General features: G+C 43.2%; 2 protein-coding genes across 4 annotated transcripts in view; one reads left to right on the top strand and one right to left on the bottom strand.

Annotated features, from left to right (window-relative positions):
* The window catches only part of vps35 (VPS35 retromer complex component), a 75,389-nt gene extending 72,054 nt beyond the window's left edge, over positions 1–3,335 (bottom strand). The window contains exon 1 of one of the 2 annotated variants that reach the window (XM_041191472.1): positions 3,193–3,335. In XM_041191472.1, coding sequence (XP_041047406.1) covers positions 3,193–3,195 — 3 coding nt within the window. In that variant the 5' untranslated portion in view covers positions 3,196–3,335. The remainder of the gene's footprint in view (positions 1–3,192) is intronic. The other variant, XM_041191474.1, reaches the window with a different exon arrangement.
* A 228-nt stretch (positions 3,336–3,563) lies between these two features.
* The window catches only part of orc6 (origin recognition complex, subunit 6), a 37,129-nt gene continuing 18,102 nt past the window's right edge, over positions 3,564–22,590 (top strand). For both annotated transcript variants that reach the window (XM_041191969.1, XM_041191968.1), the window contains exons 1-3: positions 3,564–3,735; positions 16,280–16,409; positions 18,288–18,451. In XM_041191969.1, the coding sequence (XP_041047903.1) occupies positions 3,671–3,735; positions 16,280–16,409; positions 18,288–18,451 (359 nt within the window). In that variant the 5' untranslated portion in view covers positions 3,564–3,670. The remainder of the gene's footprint in view (positions 3,736–16,279; positions 16,410–18,287; positions 18,452–22,590) is intronic.

Here is a 22,590-nt window from a genome sequence, read left to right as displayed (position 1 = left end):
ATTACATTTCTGTGATTTTCTATGTTAAAAGCCCTATATGAAAGGCAGGTCAATTTTCTTGAAAAACGTGAGCTTCGAGTCAAAGAGTTGTAATAAACGAACTGCGAGTACTTATAAAATTTTACAGAGCAAGTTAAAAAAATGCGTTAAATATTGCTTATCTTTATCTTTAATCTACATGACAAAGACTAGTTACCTTTCTCGTAGCTGGCTGATAATTTAATCACATCAGTTTGTCAAAGATTTACGTGCATATGCACAGCTAATATCACCCATACCCTTTCAAAAGAAATTCTAATTGTAAGAAATTAGTTTTGCACAAATAGTGGCATTTGTCTTTAATCAGAGTTCTCTATACCAAAAAAGCCTTTAAGATATTGGAGGTTCTATGAAGCACGGCCATCTCCAGGTAGTTTCTGCAATTCCTTATAAATTCATACATTTGCAGAGGAAATAATATTTAAACTACTGGGAAGCCAAATATGTACTAAGTCATGACACATACAGCAGAGTTCACTTTAAAAGTGTCCCATAAAGCAGTGCTCATCAGACATATCAATAAATTTGTCAACAGCTCAGTTACAATAGAAGTATTACCAGTTCAATGTCCTATCTTCTTTAACCACCAGTGTCAAAAGCATTGAGAGGTTTAAAAACACATTTTTAACATTTCATCAATCTATAACTTTCCAACAAAAAACCATAAATCTAAAAGCATAGCACTTTCTATAGATTTGTGACATGGAGCAAGTTGTGAAAATAATTGCAACTTTACCCTCACACAATCTACACTTGCATTGCAATAGGTTTAATGAAGAGTTCAGGGTTTATGATTGAAGGAATATTAGAATAAAAAGTGAATGAACCTAACGAAGCTTGCATGTTTGAGCAGATTTCATACCAGTTTTACTCATTGGCACCTTTAGTTCAACAAGTTAAAAGTACAGACTACTATATCTCATGTTTAAATTTCGAGCGAGGGTAAAAGAATTGATTGATGGCATTGCTGATATGAAACAGACATCATCAGGCATAATAAAGGCAGGAACAAGCAACACAAAACACAACATATGACTTTTTATGGTTAACTGAACGTCTTCTTGAAGCTATAAAAAAAATCTAATACTGGATGATTTCAGAGGTCATCCAAGAGCCTGCAGACATTCTGGTTCCAGATTTGTGTTTGTAGTGTGTTCGTTCTTTTACTTTGAAATGTGACAGAAATTCAAGCGTGAATAGTAAACGCACACTAGATATGTCACATACACTTGGCACTGCTAACAGTAAGTAGGATAATGCACAGGAGTTTTATGAAGTGCAATGAACAATATTTTATTCTGTTTTAAAAAGAAGTTGCTATAAGACCACAAATTTTAAACAAAGACTTATTCTTGTTTCATGGGGGAACAGTACGGATCAAAAAATATTTCCAGGTTTCATGAACTGGGTCAGACACATTCAGGTTCAATCTTGCTTTTAAAAAGCTTCGGATCTGTAATGAGGTGCTTTACAGTGATGACACTATTACAGAACAGTGCCAGGAGTGCAAGAAAGAGGCTGAACAATTCCAATGGAAGAATCTAGAAAGTTACTAAGACATCATTCAGAAAATGAAGAAGTGTGCTGTGACCAGTTCCTCTAAAATAACGGTTTCCTTTACCCACTGTACACTTGCTTAAGAAACCTTTATGAAATAATGATTATACTGAGAATTCAAAAATAGAACACAGGTGCTCTGGTTGCAATCATCTCTCTCAGCCAAAGAAAATGCAAACAACTAATTGTTTTTCTCTAAATCATATCAAAAACCTTCCAAATCAACATTATGCCCTCAGAATATATGCTTTAAGTTTGCACTAAGACCTTTGAAGGAAACAATGCCTGTTTTCGAGTTTAGTATCAACAATACAGATGACAGTATCTGAAGTGTGAGATAAAATGTTTGCTATAATTTATAGAAATAGAATGCGAGAGAATAAATTATAAACTCAAGGAATATATGCAAGACAAACTGCAGCTTTCATCTGTAGGTTAGGTCTGACGTAATCTTCTATTGGCTACATCTGTTGTTGAAAAATGAGGGGTGTATGTTCCATTGAATTGCATAAGACAAGTCATAGACAAATATCCTCCAAAACTATTATACAGGTATGGGAAGAGGACAGTAAAGTGGAATTGAGGCAGAAGACCAGCTATGATCACAATGAATGGCAGAGCAGCCTCAAAGAGCCATACAGTCTACTGCATCTCTCTCAGGTTAAGTTCAAGAGTCTAAACAGGCATTCTGGTGTAAACATGTACATTTTAAACACATATACAGAAAAACAGAATAAGAAAAGGAAGGTGTTGAGGATCTCAAACAGCCTCATTACAAGATCAGCCCATTAAGATAAACTCAATGTGCACTATCAGTAACTGGCTTGGATCACTTACTAGAAGTGGCAGAGATAAAGCTCCAACAGTACGCATGTGAATTAAGATTCATCAGCAAGCTAGACATCTCAGGATTTACCATTTTACTCAGTTGTGCCAATGACTCACGTCAATGGGCTGTATAGATACAAATCAAAATACAAAATGAAACTATTGATAATTTCGGATCCATTGCATTCTGGCATAAGATTGTACCGAATTATGATGTTGTGACTAGGGGCGGGGAAGAAGACATTTTGATGAGTGAAGCCGACGATTTGCAGGTCACCCTCTGATCAGAACTCGTTCTAATTTTTTGACCGAGTTTATTAGGTCTTAAGGGAGAAGAAACTAAGGCTGTATAAGCGGTATCCCGTTGAATTAAATCACGAATTCTTTGTTAGGGGTTCAGGACAGAAAACGGTGTAACATTAAAACCAGAAACAAGGCGCTCACAACCTCGAGGCCTCCATTATCTCTCCTGTTGGAGCTTCTGAAAAGCGGTCCTTTGCATTCAAATCTCTCCTTCCTCGTCTGTAAGCCATCGATATAATGATGCCCAGTCCCGTGCCATCTACCAGCTCCTGTCAGGAGTAACTGAGCTATCCCTAAAGCAGGCCAAGGCCAAGCCTAACAACGCCCATTCACAACAGTGTGTGTGTGTGTGTGTGTGTGTGTGTAAACCCAGAGTCTGGCCACCGCCACTCCCAACAGCCAGACCCCGATATTAGTTAAAGGCCGAGTATACCCGACCCCAAAACCCGATGTGCCAACACTCACCATGATTATCAGAGCTCAACCCAGCTAACACGGCCCCGGATCACCTGACACTCAATCAAACCCTCCTGGCACAACCGGAATAATTAGTCGAGCGGTCCGACCGCAGGCTCCACCACCTCGAGTAATTGAAGCCGGAACGGACCAAATACAAGCCGCCGCTGCCCATACGTCACCGGATTCAGAGGCGGGACAATTATCCCGGCTCTGAATGGACAACCCGCGCAAGTCATTCCGGTGGCAGCAATTTTTAACCAATGAAGGAGGGCCCAGGCACGTCGTTAAATGATTGCTATTTAAACTATCCAATCAACGGCCGGGTTAGCACAGCCTGATCTCCAATGAGCGTTGCTGAGTGCGAAATGCGCGGGGTCTGGAGCGTGAGTCGTAATGAGCGCGCGGAGTTTAGAGCGTTAGTCAGGGAGTGGGGTTCTGGAGCGTGAGCCGCAGTGAGGGAGCAAACAGACGGTGGAGTTTTAAAATGGATCAAGAGGTAATTGCAAGGCTGTCTGTTAAACTAAGGATCGAATCGAGGAAAGTGATCCGGTGAGTGTGGGAACCTGATCTGATAATATACCTGTTTATCGCCACTTTGGACCAGCTGGAGCCTCAGTGTTCTCTTTCCTTCTTGCCCTAGACTTAACCCCGGGATGTGAGCGTTGTCCGGCCTCCTGCTACACACGGCCTTAAGTGTCCGTTCCAGTTCCTATCTTTGCTCTTTACTGAAGCTGACCAGCCAGTATATTATCAGAAATTTATATTTCTGTTGAAGGAAAATTGTTTTTTATTGTCTTTCCAGCATTTATGCCATCTGATGTTCTTGCACTGTCTTATCTCTCTTGTTCTTGGATTCTTAAACTAATTTGGAAAGTTTTGCTACTTTTATTGGGGTTAACAGCACTTCCATGTTTGCTGTCTTCTCTGTCCGGCCAGAGTATCCATGAAGTATCAATCTCACCTGAGATCTCTTTAAATAGTATATAAAATCTAATTTTGGTTTTGCGAATAGGATCCCAGAGCTGGCTTTTATATTGAGTAATGTCCTTATTAACAGCTGTCAGATTCTTCAATGTGTGTGCACATTTGTGGTAGAACATGGATTGTATCTTATTAGGACTGTGTTTAGCTTTCCCATGATTGTTCACAATGGTCTGTTCAGAAGGTTATAGCTTGTATCATAACAAGATTAGCAAGATCCTCAGTGGGTGTGCATGAATTTGTCAGGCTGAAGCCAGCACTTCAAAGATGATGATAAGGTTGAATGTTGACATTATGATTTAAGAAAGGTTTGTATTTAAAAGGTTAACTGAATTCCACTATAGGACCTTTCAGTGTGGCTAAGGGTTAATGCAATAGACAGTCTACATCATCATTTGTGATGTAAGATCACATGACAACTATGCAGAGAGTGTTCTATGTGAAGCCTCGTGCTAAGCCTTATCCTTACATAATTAGAAGAATGTTTAATAAAAGTTTAAGTTTGCCAATAGCCATGCCTCCAGCAATCTCAATCAATCCTAACCAAGGACAACCTCAGCTAAGACCCACAACAATAATAATAGATGGTGCCAGTGGTAATAAACAGAAAGTACCAAGCAAGTGGCCCACTGACGGACAAAGCAGCAAGCAAAACGACTGCAAGAAAAGGACAGCGAGGGGACAAATGCTAACAACCTGAAGAAGGACTAGAATGGAGGAAATGTTACCCTTAGCAAAGTGCTTTGAACATGTGGAAGGCTTGGATCAATCCAAGAAGTGGCAGGGCTAGTCTCATAGATTTAGCAGATACAAAACCACCTTGGGGCTAGCAGAGAAGCCTAGCAAGAACTTGTCGGTATCCTTCTCTAAGCATTAGGCTGTAGTGCAGACAACACATTGGTCAGACAGGGCATAAAAAGATGTTATAAAAGCTTTTAATACATTTTTCAGCCTTAAAAGGAATCATCTTCTTATTGTGTCCACAGTCTATACATGGCCCAGCCAGAACTGGACACATTTTTGTGCCTTGTTGTTGAATTCAGCAAGATCTGCAACAGTGCAGGGTTCCTCTAGCAGTAGACATTGCAGGAGATGTTGCATAGTCTGTGGCTCAGTTTCACATTCACAAGTTGTCGGGCAAGTTGTATATCCCCATTTGCTTAGTGACACCCTTGAATGACCTATACCAGTCCTGAGTCTGTTAAGGCACTTCCAGGTTGCCCAGTTGCAATTAGCTCCTGGGGGAAGGCTTTCATCCGGTAGAATTTCCATCGCTGGGGGTTGTTCGAGACTGGCGAGCCAATCTTTCCACAAGGCGATGCGGGCTTCAGATGGGGTTGATTGTAATGGAACAACATGGTTCATGAAGCTCTTTCTTGACTTTAGGCGGTAGGTGTAGGTGTATGATCATGTAGAGGGTGCCTCTCATCTGATGTTTGACGGAGTCGCTCTTTCTTGCTGGCTACCATTCTTCTTATATCAGGGGAGCAATACCCGCCAGGATATATAGGCTGTTGGTTTTAAACAACCTGTGATAAGTCAGCAGCTTGCATTCAGAACGGCATCCATCATCTTAGCATGAGTAGATCTTTCCCATGCAGGGCAGGCGTATTCGGCAGTGGAATAGCAAAGAGCAAGTGCACTGGTTCGCAATGTTTTTGAGCTTGCTCCCCATTTTGTGTTAGTGAGCTTATTCAGGATGTTGTTTCGTGCGCTCACTTTTGCCTTTGTCTTTTCGATGTGGTTCTTGAAGGTGAGGCATCTGTTAAGGGTGACTCCTAAGTAGATAGGATGCTCGCAATGCGTCAGTGTTGCGCCACAGCAGGTTACTTTAAGCTGGCATTTGGCTTCAGGATTTCTGAGTGGAATGCACAAACTTGCATCTTTGGGTTTGCGCGAAGGTGGTTTTCTTCATAGCAGGATGTTAGTCCCTCCAAGGCCTCAAAGTGTTTTCTCCACGGTGTTAAAATCAGTGCTTTGGGCAGTGACACAAGTCATCAACATATGTATATTCAGAATCGCAGGTTCTATGTTGAGCTAGGTAGGAAGCGCAGCAGTGGCGTATTCAGAAGAAGGGTCTTCCTCAAGGAAGCGTGCTTGCACCGCTGCTGTACAACATCTACACGAATGACCAACCTATAGATGGTGTCACATGCCGTTTTATATATGCTTAAAAGGAATTCAATTATAGGATGAAGTTCAATAGATGCACTCAAAGACAAAGATTGCATAGATTCCTTCATTAGCAATTTATATCAACTAGTGGAGAACTGCAAATATGGACTCCTGAAAGACACATTAATTCAGGATCGCATTATTATAGGAGTATAGCCCAGGAGGATTTAATGCGATCAAAGGTGCTGCAGTTAACAAAGTATGCAAAAGAGAAAGCAAAATTGTGTTTTTATTTGAGGTGGCAGGGAGATTTTGTGGAGAAAAATGACTGACAGCTTGCAGGGCACAGAAGTAGCAGCATACTTAATCAGTGGTGGGGGGAGGGTATGGGAATATGGAAAGAGTGAAGACTGCATAGTAGCTGCCATTACTCGGTGTTCTTGCTGTGGTGGGGAAAGGCTGCACCAGCCCACAGGATGTCTGCCAGAAGCATGGAATGCCATTCCTGAAAGAGGAGAAGACATTTTAAAGTTGTATATCCTAACTCATTCATTTAAGGAGAAACCAGTTAAAGCATGTGGCTTAGTGGAGATTAATTTAGTAATTTAAGTTATGACAGTAGTTTGTAGCCATGTGTATGTGTTTAATTTGTTGTAAATTAATAAATGTCTCATTTTAGTTTGATTTAAAAAAACTTTCGAACTGGTGGTCTTATTCCTGAATTTGAAAATCTAGGTTATGACAGTTGTTTGAAGTTTCCCTCTGGGATTTTAAATAAATCCAGCCTTTACAAACTGCTGCGTCATAACAGACCACATTTGGAGTACTGGGTAAAGTACTGGTCAACTTATTTAAGGAAGGATGTAATTATATTGGAAGCAGTTCAGAAGAGGCAAGAAGGTTTACCAGACCAATACCTGGAATGGGTGGGTTGACTTGAGGAAAGGTTGGACAGGCTAGGCTTGTATCCACTGTATACAAGTTCTGTCGAAGGGTCATGAGGACTCGAAACGTCAACTCTTTTCTTCTCCGCCGATGCTGCCAGACCTGCTGAGTTTTTCCAGGTAATTCTGTTTTTGTTTTGTATCCACTGGAGTTTAGAGTAAGAGGTGACTTGATTGAAACTTAAGATTCTGAGGGGACTTGATGGGTGGATGTGGAGAGGATGTTTCCGCTTGTGGGAGAATCTAGAACTAGGGGTCATTGTTTAAAAATAAGGGGTTGCCCATTTCAAACAGATGATATGAATTTTTTTCTGAAAGTTGTGAGTCTTTGGACCTCTGCTTCCACCACCTTTGCAGGAAGGGAGTCTTTGAATATTTTTAAGGCAGAGGTGGATAGATTCTTGGTTAACAAGAGGGTGATAGGTTATTGGGGGTAGGCGGGATGCAGATTTGAGGTTACTGTCAGGCCAGCCATGATCTAATTAAATGGTGAAGCAGGCTCAAGGAGCTGAATGAATAAACAAAGTGGTGGAAAGGGAGATCCACCCAGTAGTGTCTGTGGATGAGAGTCTGACAAAGCTAGCAAAAAGTACAATTTTTACCAAACTAAAAGCAAACAGTGGCTTTTAGCAACTACCTTTTGGGTGAGGAGTCCAAACTATTGACAACATTATCGCATTGCTTGGGAGATTTTGCTTCAATCATCTTCCTGTTGGTATTACATTGGCACCAGAGATTTTTCAAAGGGCAGTGACGGGCATTTTAGGGGTCATCTGCCACATGGATGACACCCTGATTCATTGGTCCTGCCACATAGATGACATCCTGATTCATTATTCATCAGCACATGATGTCGGAGTAAAAGCAGTGTTGTGATGCTTCAAAGAAGCAGGACTAGCTCTTAATAATAAATGTGAGTTCTCGCAACAGGGCTGATCCTTAAAAACAAAACCTAGGCAATCCAAGATTTTCACCACCTTGCAACATCATGGGAGCTTCAACGTTTCATGGGGATGGCCAATCAAATAGGAAAACTCTTGCCTAACCTGGCAGATGTAAATGAACCACTGACAATTGCTTAGGCAAGATCAAGCATGGTGTTGAAGAAAATCAACAATTTTTTTTTGTAAGGATAAGAGATGCTAATTTCACCAAACATATTGGCTCACTCTGACCCAAAACTGCCTACAATAACTGCAGCAGATGCATTATTGCCTGGATGAGGAGCAGTACTTTTTTTCAAGCTCTGAGCAATGGTAAACTCAGACCAGCGTATTACCCATCTCAATCATTGACTGAAATGGAACAAAAATAATCTGTAATTGAAAAAGAAGCATTAGCAGCTATATGTACTTGAGAAGCTTGCTGACTGATTTTTAAACCAATTTTAAGCCTAAAATTTACCATTGAGATAGACCACAAACCATTGGTTACTTTTAAGTGCTAAAGAATTAGCAAAGATGTGACCAAAGAGTCCAGAGACTTGATGCTACAACTGAATGTGTCAAAGGAAAACAACAATCTATAGCGGATGCATTGTCAAGCATTCCTGTTACCAAGCCTGAACAAGAGGACCTAAATTTTGTCAAAGATGTGGAGTCCTATACTTTGACCACAATTTCTATCAATAGCAACACAGAATTTAAATGGAATTCAAAAGACACAAAAAGTGATGAAAAATGTGCTCAAATTCAGGAATACTGTGTTAAAGGATGGCCAGAATACATTCTAAATAATCTCATCCTGAAGCAATACTTCAAGCAGTGAAGACATCTGTCTGGATGACATGCTGAGTTATGATAAGAGATTGGTCATACCTGAAGTCCTCAAACTCAATCCTTCAGAGAATACACAAAGAACATCTGGGCATTACTAAATGTCATGCTAAAATGCGAAATTCTGTTTGATAGCTAGGCATCTCCAAATTTTTGGAAGAAATGATTTCCAATTGCATCCATTGCCAGGAGCAAAGAAAACCATAGATGGCATCCTCATTTCTGTCCAGATGTGGGAACATCTTTGAATGGATCTTTTGAGCTCATAGGGAAGACAACCTCAATCCATCTGGAGTAATAATTAACAACTGTGAGGAATAAGTGCCTACATGGTACCACTTCAGAGGCTGTCATTATATTACTTAAAAAAAATTTTTGCCACAAACTGCATTCCAGACCTAGTCATTTCAGGCAATGGCCCACGGTTTGCCAACAAATGTTTTAAGCAGTCCACAGAAGCCTATGGGCTTGTCCACGTGACTAGCTCACCCTGATACCCATGAGCTAATGGGGAGGCTGAATGAGGAATAAGGACAGAAGGTTTTGTTGAAGAATGACTATCATCTTAGCACTGTTGAGCTACCATCTACACCGCTCCAAAATGGTCTGGCTCCGTCCCAATTTCTAATGGGAAGGCGACTGCAAACTCAACTTCCTGTTCTTCTGCACACACTTGTGCCATGCCTCGAAAGCAACAGATAGAGTAAGGGAGAAGGAGAATGAGTATCATGCAAATCAAACCAGAAACTATAATCAACACCAAAAGCTTGCTAGAACTCCAGGCAGGGGTGTCCATGGATTTGTGACCAGAATTGTGATTGCCAGTTTTGAAGGTTAAAAAACACTGCAAACTTATCTTTTGGAGACTGAAAATAGGTTAGTGAGAAGAAATGGAAGTATACTTACGTCTACAAGAAACCTTATGGACTGATTAACCAGAAGATCAGGAAGGTGACTGGAACAGTGAGCTGTTAGTCTCTGATTCATATACTACTCGACCGATTTCAAAAGAAGATGGAGAACTTGAATCCTGCACGCTGAGAGCTGAGAACAAGGTTGGGAGATTGTGGTGGTTTCACCAAAGGTTAATTCCTGAGCCAGGGATGAAGGCAGAGACTTTGGAGGGAGAGGTAGGATAACGTAAATGTGCTTAATAGAGTTGGAGACTTGGGAGATGTAGTGTGAAAAGCTAATGTATATAGTCTACATCGTCAGTGATGTGATATCACGAGTGTTGGGAGAGAGTTGTATGTGAAGCCTTGTGCTAAGCCTTACCCTGTACATAGTTATAATGTTTAATAAAAGTTGGTTTGCCAATAGCCTTGCCTCCAGTCTCTATCAATCCTAACCAAGGACAACATCACTAAACCCATAACAATCTTAACAGATTCAGTGCTGTATACGGTTGAATTTAATGAGCATGCCTTTTATAGCAGAGGAACTTGAACTGAATATCCTGTTAATTGTTTTTTTTTTTGCAAAAATATACTTTATTCATAAATCTTCAAAAACATTTCGAATCATTTCAAATCACCATTACAAAAATACAATCAAGTTCAACTTTTACAACATGAATCACAAGGTGTATCAGAACAAACAGTGAATATTACAATCATTGGCAGACATTCATTTTAATCTGTACACCCTGAGGGGCTCTTTACAGTTCCCAGCCCCCCAGTGCACTGTGGCAGAAAGGTCTTAGGCAGCGACCCTTCCCCATTGCGCCTTTGCGGCGGCTGCCCCAAGCTTAACTGTGTCCCTCAGCACATAGTCCTGGACCTTGGAATGTGCCAGTCTGCAACACTCAGTCGGGGACAACTCTTTGCGCTGGAAAACCAACAAGTTTCAGGCAGACCAAAGAGCGTCTTTCACCGAGTTGATGATCCTCCAGCTGCAGTTGATGTTTGTCTCGGTGTGTGTCCCTAGGAACAGCCCGTAGAGCAGAGTCCTCTGTCACAGAACTGCTCGGGATGAACCTCGACAGAAACCACTGCATCTCTCTCCAGACCTTCTTCGCAAAGACACAATCTACAAGGAGGTGAACAACGGTCTCTTCCCCACCACAGCCACCTCGAGGGCAACGTGCAGAGGGGGTGAGACTCCTGGCGTGTAGGAAGGATCTTACAGGGAGGGCCTTTCTCACCACCAGCCAAGCTACATCTTGGTGTTTGTTGGAAAGTTCTGGTGATGAGGCATTCTGCCAAATGACTTTGTCAGTCTGCTCAGGGAACCATCCCACAGGATCCACCCTCTCCTTTTCCCTCAGGGCCTTTAAGACGTTACGTGCCGACCACTGCCTGATGGACTTGTGGTCGAAGGTGTTTCTCTGCATAAATTTTCCCACGAGGGACAGGTGGTACGGCACGGTCCAACCACTTGGAGCGTTCCGCGGCATCGTGGCCAGACCCATCCTTCGCAACACCGGGGACAGGTAGAACCTCAGCATGTAGTGACACTTGGTGTTTGCATACTGAGGGTCTACACACCGCTTGATGCAGCTGCACACAAAGCTGGCCATCAGTATGAGGGCAATGTTGGGCACGTTTTTTTTCCCCCCTTTATCTAGAGGCTTATACATCGTGTCCCTGCGGACACAATCCATTTTCCACCTCCAGATAAAGCGGAAGATGGCTCGGGTGATTGCCACCACACAGGAGTGTGGAATGGGCCAGACCTGCGCCACGTACAGCAACAGCGAGAGTGCCTCACACCTGATGACCAGGTTCTTACCCGCAATGGAGAGGGAGCATCGCTCCCACATGCCCAGTTTCCTTTTCACCATAGACACTCGCTCCTTCCAGTTTCTAACGCGTGCCCTGGTCCCTCCGAACCATATCCCCAGCACATTCAGGCCATCAGACCTGACAGTGAAGGGGACAAAGGATCGGTCAGCCCATTTCCCAAAGAACATGGCCTCGCTCTTCCCACGATTTACCTTGGCTCCCGAGGCCAGTTCGAACTGGTCGCAGATGTGGATAAGTCTGTGCACCGACAGTGGATCCGAGCAGAAGACGGCGACGTCGTCCATGTACAGGGAGACTTTGATCTGAGTGCCTCCACTACCTGGGATCGTCACTCCTCTTATGCCCGGATCCTTCCTGATGGACTCAGCAAAGGGTTCTATGTAACACACGAAAAGAACAGGCAAGAGAGGGCAGCCCTGCCTGACTCCAGATTTAATAGGAAAGCTATCTGATTCCCACCCATTGATTGAGACTGCACTACTGATGTTAGTGTAGAGCAGTTGGATCCAATTGTGAATTCCCTCCCCAAACCCCATTTTGGAGAGCACATCCACCATATAGGTGTGCAATATTCTGTCAAAGGCTTTCTCCTGATCCAGGCTGATGAGGCAGGTGTCCACATCCCTGTCCTGTACATAGGCAATCATATCCCTGAGCAGCACGAGGCTGTCAGAGATCTTCCTGCCCGGCACAGTGCAGGTCTGGTCAGGGTGGATCACCAATTCCAGAGCGGATTTGACCCGATTGGCGATGACCTTGGACAGAATTTTATAGTCCACATTCAACAGTGAAATGGGTCGCCAATTTCTAATTTCCTCCCTTTCCCCCTTGTGCTTGTAGATGAGGGTGATAATGCCTTTCCTCATGGATTCTGACATACTGCCGGCCAGGAGCATACTCTCGTACACTTCTAGCAGGTCTGGGCCGATCCAGTCCCACAGAGCCGAATACAACTCCGCCGGCAAGCCGTCGCTTCCGGGAGTTTTACTCTTCTCGAAGGACTCAAGGGCCTCAGTCAGTTCGTCAGGAGTTAGCGCTTTGTCCAGACTCTCCCATGTACTGTCGTCTAAGACCTCCGTGATAGAAGACAGGAAGGACTGGGAGGCCGTGCTGTCTGTGGGCTTCACGTCATATAATCTGGCATAGAAGGATTTGCTGATCCTCAAAATGTCAGACTGTGATGACTTTACTGAGCCATCTTCTTCCTTCAGGCTGCTAATCACAGAGCTCTCTCTGTGTACCTTTTGGAAGAAGAAACGTGAGCATGTCTCGTCCTGCTCCACGGAGCGGACTCTGGAACGGAAGATGATCTTGGAGGCCTCCGAGGCAAAGAGCGAGGCTTTCTGGCTCTTCACCTCTTGGAGTTCCTCCTTGACATCGACCCCCATCAACCGCAGCCAGAGCAGGTTCTGCATGTTTTTCTGGAGTCGGGACATTTCCCTCTGTTCCTTTCTAGCTTTCTGGGTGGCTTTGAGGACGAAAAACTTCTTGATGTTTCCCTTGATCGCTTCCCACCAGTGTGTCAGTGACTCAAAGTGGGGTTTCATGGTTCTCCAACCTTTGTAATCCATCTTGAGCTCCTCAATGTTCTCTGGGGTCAGCAGTTTCACGTTTGGCTTCCATGCCCCCATGCCAACCTTCTGGTCTTCCTCTAAGTGACAGTCAGCCAGTAGGAGGCAGTGGTCAGAGAAGAACACCGGCTTGACGTCGGTGGATCTGACTGTGAATGCATGGGACACAAACAGGAAATCTATCCTGGAACAGACGGACCCGTCAGGCTACGACCAGGTGTATCTACGCTGCGCTCCGTCTGCAGGGTTGCTGAAGACGTCGTGCAGCTTGGCATCCTTTATTGTTTCCTTCAGGGATCTGGATGTAGCATCCAATCTGCTGTCGGCCCTGCTGGATCGTCCAGCCGCATCGATGATGCAGTTGAAGTCACCGCCCAGAATGACTGGTCTGGAGGTTGCCAGCAGCAGTGGGAGCTGCTGAAAAACCTCCAGCCACTCAGCCCCTTGTGACGGGGCGTAGACGTTAATTAACCGGAGTGGAGCATTCTTATACATTACGTCTGTTATGAGGAGGCGCCCGCCCACCACCTCCTTAACCTGGGAGACAGTGAAGCTGCCTCTCCACAGCAGAATCCCCAGGCCGGAGGAACGAAAGTCGTTTCCTCCCGACCAGATCGATGGCCCGTGGGACCACCATCGTGACCATTGCCTGTAGGAGCTGAGGTGCGGTATCGCACACTCCTGCAGAAACAACAGGTCAGCTTTGACCTTGGCAAGGTAGTCCAAGGTCGCAACACATCGTGTAGTAGATTTAATGCTACGCACATTTATGGGTACAATCTTTACACCCATTTTAAAGCAGGTAGTCGCTTACCAAACCTGTTGTCTCAGAGTTCCAGACCATTGGTCTGCTCCTTCATGCCCGTAGTGTGCTCAAATTGCTTCACTTTGGATGGGCTGAGGAAAGCGTCCTGAGCCTCCCCATTGGCGGTGTTCTGCTCGGGTGGCATCTGGGGGTCCGTGCAGAGAGCAGGGTTTGAAATGTCCTCTGTTGGAGAAGCTTCTCCAATCCTCTCCCCCTCTGGGGCGTTGCTGCTCCTGGCTTCCTGGAGCTGGGGTGCGCTGAGCGCCTCACTGTTCCCAGATTCCTGGGGTTGTGGTGCACTGGCCTCTTCGGGTTGTGGGCAAAGTTGGGGTGCGCTGGTCTCCTCATTGTCTCCAATGTTCTGGAGCTCGGGTGTCTCATCCTCCAACTCCCTAGCGTTTTGCCTCTTCTTCTGTTGGCGCCGCCCTGGCCCTTTATCCAAAGAGCTGCTGCTCTTGTTATCCGTGTCGGATAGGAGACGCCTCTTGACTCTTGTCTGGGAAGTGGCTTTCTTTTTAGTCCCTTCTTCCTTTTGGCTCTCTTCACCAGCTGCCACTCCCCCTGCTGCTTTCCCACTGCTGCCTCCTCCTCCGTTGATTCGCTCTCCTGAGGAGTGGGAGGTTCAGGGGGCAGTGCTGTTGATTGGCTGTCTGCTGCCTCAATCTTTTCCTCCACCTTGTCTCTCTCTGTGTCCTCCTTTGTCCCGTTGTTCTCCCTGGGGGCCTTGGTAGTTGGAGTGACACGAGGCATTTCTTCTGCTTCCCCCTCATTGGCTTTGGCTGCCTGTGCATAAGTACAGCAATGTTTGGGGCAGGTCTTTTAGAGGTGACTTGCCTCGCCACACAGGTTGCAGCACTTAGCCTGTTTACAATCTTTTGTCTGGTGCCCTTCCTTTTTGCAGTTCTTGCAGAGGACAACACTGCAGTTGGCCGCCACATGACCAGACTTGCCGCATAAGCGACAAAGTTTGGGTTGCCCAGCGTAGACTAGGTAGCCATGGCTTCCCCGATAGTGAATCTGGAAGGGGGATGGAAAATGGCTCCCTTACCGTCGGTCTTGAGCGTTACCTTAACCTGGCGTTTACATGTCCAGATCCCCAAATTATCTTTAACCTCAGTGCAGCTCCCAACCTTATTGAAGTACCTGGTAAGGAAGGTGAGCACGTCAGCAACAGGGACGTAGGAGTTGTACAGATGCACCGTCGCAACCCGTTCTCGTTGCAACGGTAGAGCAAAGAGCGGCTCCACTGTCAGGATCTTCATTTCTGGCAGGTCCTTCTTTTCCTCAAACACCTTCAGGAGTTTGACACCAGCTGCCACTTGCTTGAAGGTCACATCAAAGAAACCAGCGCTGGGGAAATCCTGTAGGCAGTAGATCTCCGCAGCCTCGAAACCACACAGCTTGAATAGGATCCTCTTGGTGAAGAAGGTCCTATCCATTCCTGTTCCTTGCTCGCTGCCCTTCACCATGACTCGGATGGTGTTAGGTACCCCCTGGTAAGGCGTTTGACTGGTTATAGCCATTGCTCTTTCCCTGGCAGAAACGCGATGAAGGTCTCTCCCCTGCCAGGTAAGTATCCTGTTAATTGTCACTGAGTTCCAGTTAGGTTCCATACACAGTAATAATGCCAAATATGTCTTGTTACAAGAAGCCAGGTGTCAACCGAACACTTAATGGGCACTTTAGGTCATTTTTCCAAAAAAAAAATACCCTTGCAGAAATGGGGTTAAAAATGCACGGTTTTCTGCAATTTGTTTTGTTAAAAACAATGTTTAAATATGGTGTTCACATATCTGTTACATGAAATTTTAAAGACTAAGCAAATTTATGCCTGAAATTTGAATATTCAGAAGCACATGCAAGGTGGGCTGAATGGCCTCCCTCTGTAATGTATCATTCTGATTCTATGAAAGGCTGGATCTTTTGGTGTTTATGTACAATCTTGAGATTGGCATTGCTTTAGTTTATAAGCCTGAAGTGCTTTAGTTTCTTGTAACTGCGTCTTTGAAATTTCTGAAATCTATTTTGTAATGAATGACAAAGCATACATTCTCTTTTTAAAGAGATGCATGTATCAAAATTTGATATGAAAGGTTTTGCTGCACTTATATTCCCTGAAACCAGATGAATAATTTAGGTGCCTTGTCTTGCATTTCAGGAAAGCGGAAGAATACTTGCGCCTGTCAGAGGTGAAGTGCACAGGATTTTCTTCTCACATGACAGCAACCAGCTGTGCAGTGATGTGCCTTGACCTTGCAGCAACTTCTCTTAAACATCCACTTGACAAGGTAAGCCTAAACGGGTAAAACAGTTGGGGCATTGCACAGCTCTTGATACAACCTGCATTGAGGAATTGGGTCAACATTGTGTCAATTCGCAATTCCAAAACTGGTGAGGTGTAGCAACTTGCAACTACTACAGCTCTGGTCTTACCCCATATCCCTACATGTCCGACACTCTGTCCTGCATGAGCAGGAACAAAAAATAACGGAGAGACCTAAACCACTGTTTTCAGTCCCAGTGACTCCATTCCTCTGGCTGGGAACTGCCTGAGGCTGACCCATACTAACTACAAGCTTTGTGTCATTTGACCCTGATGTAATCTTCTGATCACCACATATCCACAGCACCACTAAGACTATTATTTCCACCTCTGTATCATTGCCCCAACTCTGCACTTGCCTCAGTTCACCACCCGCTGAAACCCTTATACCTGCCTATGTTACTTCTGGACTTGACTATTCCAGTGCACTCCTGGCTGGCTTCTCAATTTTCAATCTTCATAAACCCTGAGGTCACCCAAAACTCTATCTGTATCCTAACTCATTCCCATCACATTATGCTCACTGACCCACATTAACTCCTAGTTAAGCAATGTCTTGATTTTAAAATTCTCACTTTGTTTTCAAGTTTCTCCCATGTTTTTTCTAATCCCCTCTAGTCCTATAACCCTCTGACATCTATGCTTTTCCAACTCTGGTCTCTTGTGCATGCCTGACACCTTGGTAATAATTCTTCAGCGCTCTGCAATTAAAGGAAAGAATTGTTTTGTAAATGTTTTTTAGTCTCCAGTGGAGTATGTTCTTGTGAAATTACTAAAAGCTAGGAGGGTAGGTAATTAGCCATAGCCTACGAGGGACTGTAAGCATCTCTAAGACAGTTGATTTATACAGGTTGAGGGACACCACTCTATCAAGCATGGGGCAGGCAAGGAGGCTTGTTGCAAGTCTACCTCAGCTGGAACAGGAATTGAACCCATGCTGTTGACATTATCCTGAATCACGTGCCAGCCAACTGAGCTAACCAGCCCAATATAACAACCTGCATTTATATAGCACTGTCATGACCTTAGGGCATCCCAAATACTCTACAACTACTGAAGATACTTTTGATGTGTAGTGACTGCTGTATTGTAGGAAACCCAGCAACCAATTTGTGCACAACATACTCAATGCAAACCATCAGTGAAATAAATAACCAAATCATCTATTTTGTTAGTTGGGGGGTAAATATTGGCTGAGGTATCAGGAAAACCCCTGTGCTCTTCTTTGAATAGTGCTGTGGGATCAAATGAGACTTTAAAACGTGGATATTAAGAAGAATCCATGACTAATCCATTTAGTTAAATTAGCCTCCAAGCCTGCTTTTTTCAAATTTGGTGGGTAGACCACATGCAAAGCAGTATGATGTTTTTCACCCTCTGAATCATGAAGTTCCAGGTTCAAGTCCCATGCAGGGCTTGAGCACAAAAATCAAGGCTGACATTCCAGTACAGCCATGAGGGAGCATTGCACTGTCAGAGGTGCTGTTTTTGGGATGAAGTATTAAACCGAAGCCCTGTCTGCCTGCTTGAGTGAAAGTAAAAGATTCCATGGCACTTTTAATTAAGAGCAGGGAGTTATCCCTGGTGTCCTGGCCAATATTTATCTCAATCAGCATCACAAAAAAGAGATATCATTATCACATTGCTGTTTGTGGGAGTTTGCTGAGAGCAAATTAGTTGCTGAGTTTCCTACATTGCAACAGTATCTACACTTCAAAGCACTTCATTGACTGTAAAACAGCCTTGATGTCTGGTGTCATGAAAAGCACTAAAACACTACATAAAATTTTCCCTCTGTGGCTGTGAAGATGTTTGGACATTCAACTGTTTACATCTTTTTAAGGACTTTGTTCTAAGACTATCTGGATTGAACAAGAATGTTTACCAGATCCATTTGAAAGCCATGGAGAGTATCCTTGGCCTACATTCTCAACTGGGAATTCGAGACCTGGCAGTTCAGTATGGCTGCACAGACGCAGTGGCTGCATCAGTCAAGATTCTGCAGAGGTAAAAATTCTCCTTTTTAAAATCATTTTACACAATTTTCTAAAACCAGCTGACTGGCCTTTGATTACATTGATTGTTTAAAGCTTGTAAACTTGTATTAAACTTGATACAAGCATTTCCTTCTTATAGATATTTCAGTCAAAGTAATAGCTATTTAACATAGATTTGGTCACTTTAAGGTTGACCATTTCTTGCTGAGAGCCTCTCTGCTCATTTACTTTCTCTGGAGAAAATGCACATCACTATCTGTGGTGTAAAAGTAGTTGATTGTTACTGTTTTGGGTAGATAACATACTGGAGATTGTTTTACTCATTCCACATTGATAACAATCACTTAATGTTGTTTACCTAGGCACAGGAGCCAAAATTAAATTATATTTAATTGTTACATTGAGGCCCAAATACCCATAAAAAGAGAGTCTGGCTTTGTCCAGGGAATAGATGAGAGGTTTTTGTGTACAGTGCACTGTTCTTCAAAATTCACTGATGGATAGTTCTGTAGTTGAGAGGTTCTGATCCTGAGGATAAATGTGATGGCCTTCTCCCAGTTTTTTAATCTGTCTGAGCGATGGAAATGGAGGCTGGAGATTCCATGGTGGTCAGATGAAACTTCGCAGCTAAGTTTTTTTTTACGCAATGTATGCTCATTGAAATTTAAGGTTACTTGGAAAATTGAAGTCACATCTTTTTACTCAAGGCGTAAGCTTAAATATATTACAATTAAGTGAAATCTGCCGTTTTGATTTTCTACTATCTTCTCTGCTTTTGCTTAATCTGATAATTTATATCCAAGTAATTTATTAAATAATAAAGCAGACTATTTTGTGAATGGTAAGAAATGTTAATATTCGGAGGGCCTTGTGTCCCCTTATAAACAAATCATTGAAAGTTAACATGCAGGTGCAGCAAACATAAAGCAAATGGTGCGTTAGCCTTTATTACAAAGGGATTGGAGTGTGAGTGAAGTACTCCTACTGCAATTGTATAGGGCCTTGGTGAGATGACGCCTGAAGTACTGTGTACAGTTTTGGGCTCCTTATTAAAAGATACTTTCCTTGGAGGGCACTCGCCATACTGATTCCTGAAATGTGGATGGAATTGTCTTAAGAGGAGAGACTGAGTAGTCTTGGTCTAGAATTTAGGCGAAGAGGCAATCTCATTTAAACATGTCAAATTCTTAAGGGGCCTGAGAGGATGGGTGCTTAGGAGTATGTTTTCTCTGGCTGTGGAGTCTCGAACTAGGGATCTCAAAATAAGGGGTTGGCCATTTAGAACTTGAGATGAGGAGAAATATTTTCATTCAGTAGTTTGTGGACCTTTGGAATTCTCAACCTCAAAGGACTGTGGTAACACATGAGCATACGAATTAGGAGCAGGGGTGGGCCACTTGGCCCCTTGAGCCTGTTCCGCCATTCAATAAGATCATGGCTGATCTGAATGTAACCTCAACCGCACATTCCTGCCTACCCCTGATAAGCTTTCACCCCCTTGTTGATCAAGAACCTTTCTAGCTCTTGTCAAAGAATAAATATAGTAAATGCAGGTTACTTCAGGAAAGAGTATAATTTATTAAGTGCTGAACCATACGATGGCCATTGGGGGAGCAGGTCACGACGGATCTGCTCAAAGTTAGTGTTCAACAAGCAGTATTTATATAGTACATTTACATGATTACATGTAATTACAATTACATGACTCTAGCATACTTACACAGTGATCTTATTAACTTGCCCTTCTTTATTCCCTTATAATTATATCTATGTTAGCTAATTGATTTTGCTTACCCATACAGTTTCTTGATCATCCCTTTATCTCTTCTAACAATGTACTATTCATTCCATGAGACAACATCTGTTTGTGTTTATTGTGTCATGTATCCTTTTTATCTACTCTTTGCCTAACCTATGATCTCAGGTCATTTCACGTGTCCAGGCTTGTTCTTATTTTTCTGTTCTTTCTTCCCTTCATAATTTAGCCCTTTAGATGATTTTTCTTTCTCACTCTGCCTTAAAAATATTCAAAGACTCTGCTTCCACTGCCTTTTGAGGATGAGTTCCAAAGACTTTCAACCCTCAGAAAAAAATTCTCCTCATCTGTCTTAAATGAGTGACCCCTTATTTTTAAACAGTGACCCCGAGTTCTAGATTCTCCCACAATAGGAAACAACCTTTCCACATCAACCCTGTCAAGACCCCTCAGGATCTTAATTTAAACTTAAGTCACCTCTTATTCTTCTAAATTCCAGTGGACACAAGCCTAACTAGTCCAGCCTTTCCTCATAAGACAACCTGCCCGTTCCTGGTATTCCAGTAAACCTTCTCTGAACTGCTTCTAGCGCATTTACATCTATCTTTAAATAAGGAGACAAGTATTGGTAACTATATTCAGGACCAAAATCTATAGATCTTTTGATACTAAGGAGGCTTAAGAATATAGGGATAGTGTGGAAAGATGGAGTTGAGGTAGAAGGTCAGCCATGATCATTCAGAACAGTGGAATGGCTTGGAGGGCTGAATAGCTTACTCCTGCTCTGATTTTTTACGTTCTTACAAGCTCACTTATAGTTTGCAGCCTAAGTTTGACTGATCCTGATCATTCTCCTATCCAAATCCAAGGCAAATACTTGTGCTTGTGTCAGTTGAGCAAGTTAATTGGAGTCCTGCAGAACTCTCTTCACAGTTATTGTACAAAGTCATAATCTAGTTCATTGGAAGTGAGGGCATGATTACAGTAATGACCTTTGATTTGAAGCACAACAAAATCACTAACTCCTGCCAACGCAATATGGCTACCAACAGCGCTTCTGCACATGCGCACTTGTCAGCACAAGTGCAGAAATCCACCCTAAGTATGTGCGAGTGCATGCACTGGTAAACTTCTGCCTTTGGCTTGCTTAAAAACTTGCAACGGTAAATCAGACAACTTTCAAGTCACAAATAGTTTGTTCCATTCTGCATTTCTCTTTAACAAGTTTACACTGTCCCTTTAACCATGCTAGAGAAACACCCAGCAGCAGCTTTGACTTAATTTTTTTAAGTCAGTTCATTTTCACTGAAATATTGGTTTCTTATTGGAACAACATTTTTTACATGATTCCAAGTTAAGTGACAATTCAAATACTGGAGTATTGTAAACCACTGATATGCTTTCTGATCTTTAGATGTTTAAGTTATTTTATCATCTGTTGTTTTTGGCATTGTTGTGCCAACCATATCAGTAATGCTAGTATTTCCAATTCCAGAGCAGTGATGACCACGCAGGTGCCCTGCTGCACGTAGTCCCCTCTAAAGATGGTGGCCACGCATACAACTGCATATGCACAGCATTGGCAGCAGAATACCTCATGAGCTAATACATTCAGTGGAAAAAAAATTCTTTGAATCAATAATGTATATGAATAATAAGGGTACTTTGCATTCACACCGTGCCATACCATGCTTCATAGTGTTAAATATACAGTGATTTACATTGGAGCATGGTGACTTTTATTTAAAATTGTCAGCTAATTGCAAAGCTCCTACTTGAAATGACATTTGGGTGTGTGCTGTTGCCTTAATGTCTGTGAAGTAATAGGCCCAACCATCTTTAGCTGCTTTATCAATGACCTTCCTTCCATGTCAGAAGTGGGGATATTCGCTGATAATTGCACAAAGTTCACCATTTGAGATGACTGATATTGAAGCAGTCTGTGTCCATGTGCAGCAAGGCCTGGACAATATTCAGGCTTGGGCTGACAAGTGGCAAATAACAGTCAGGCCACAAGTGCCATGCAACGACCATCTCTAACAAGAGAACCTAACCGTCACCTCTTGACATGCAATGGCATTACCATCTCTGAACCCCCTATCAACATCCTGGAGGATACCATTGACCAGAAACTGAACTGGACTAGCTACATAAATACTGGCTACAAAAGCAGATCAGAGGCTAGGAATCCTGCAGCGAGTAACTTGCCTCCTGACTCCTCAAAGCCTGTCCTCCATCTACAAGGCATACATCAGGAGTGTGATGGAATACCCGCCACTGACCTGGATGAGTGCAGTTCCAACAATATTCAAGAAGCTTGATACCATCCAGGACAAAAAGCCCGCTTGTTTGTCACCCTTTCCACAAACATTTACTCCCCCCCAACACTGACG

The sequence above is a fragment of the Carcharodon carcharias genome, chromosome 7 (genome assembly GCF_017639515.1).
Source record: "Carcharodon carcharias isolate sCarCar2 chromosome 7, sCarCar2.pri, whole genome shotgun sequence".
NCBI lineage: Eukaryota > Metazoa > Chordata > Chondrichthyes > Lamniformes > Lamnidae > Carcharodon > Carcharodon carcharias.
The sequence above is the reverse complement of the archived record's forward strand: the minus strand, read 5'-3'. Positions and strand labels throughout refer to the sequence as shown.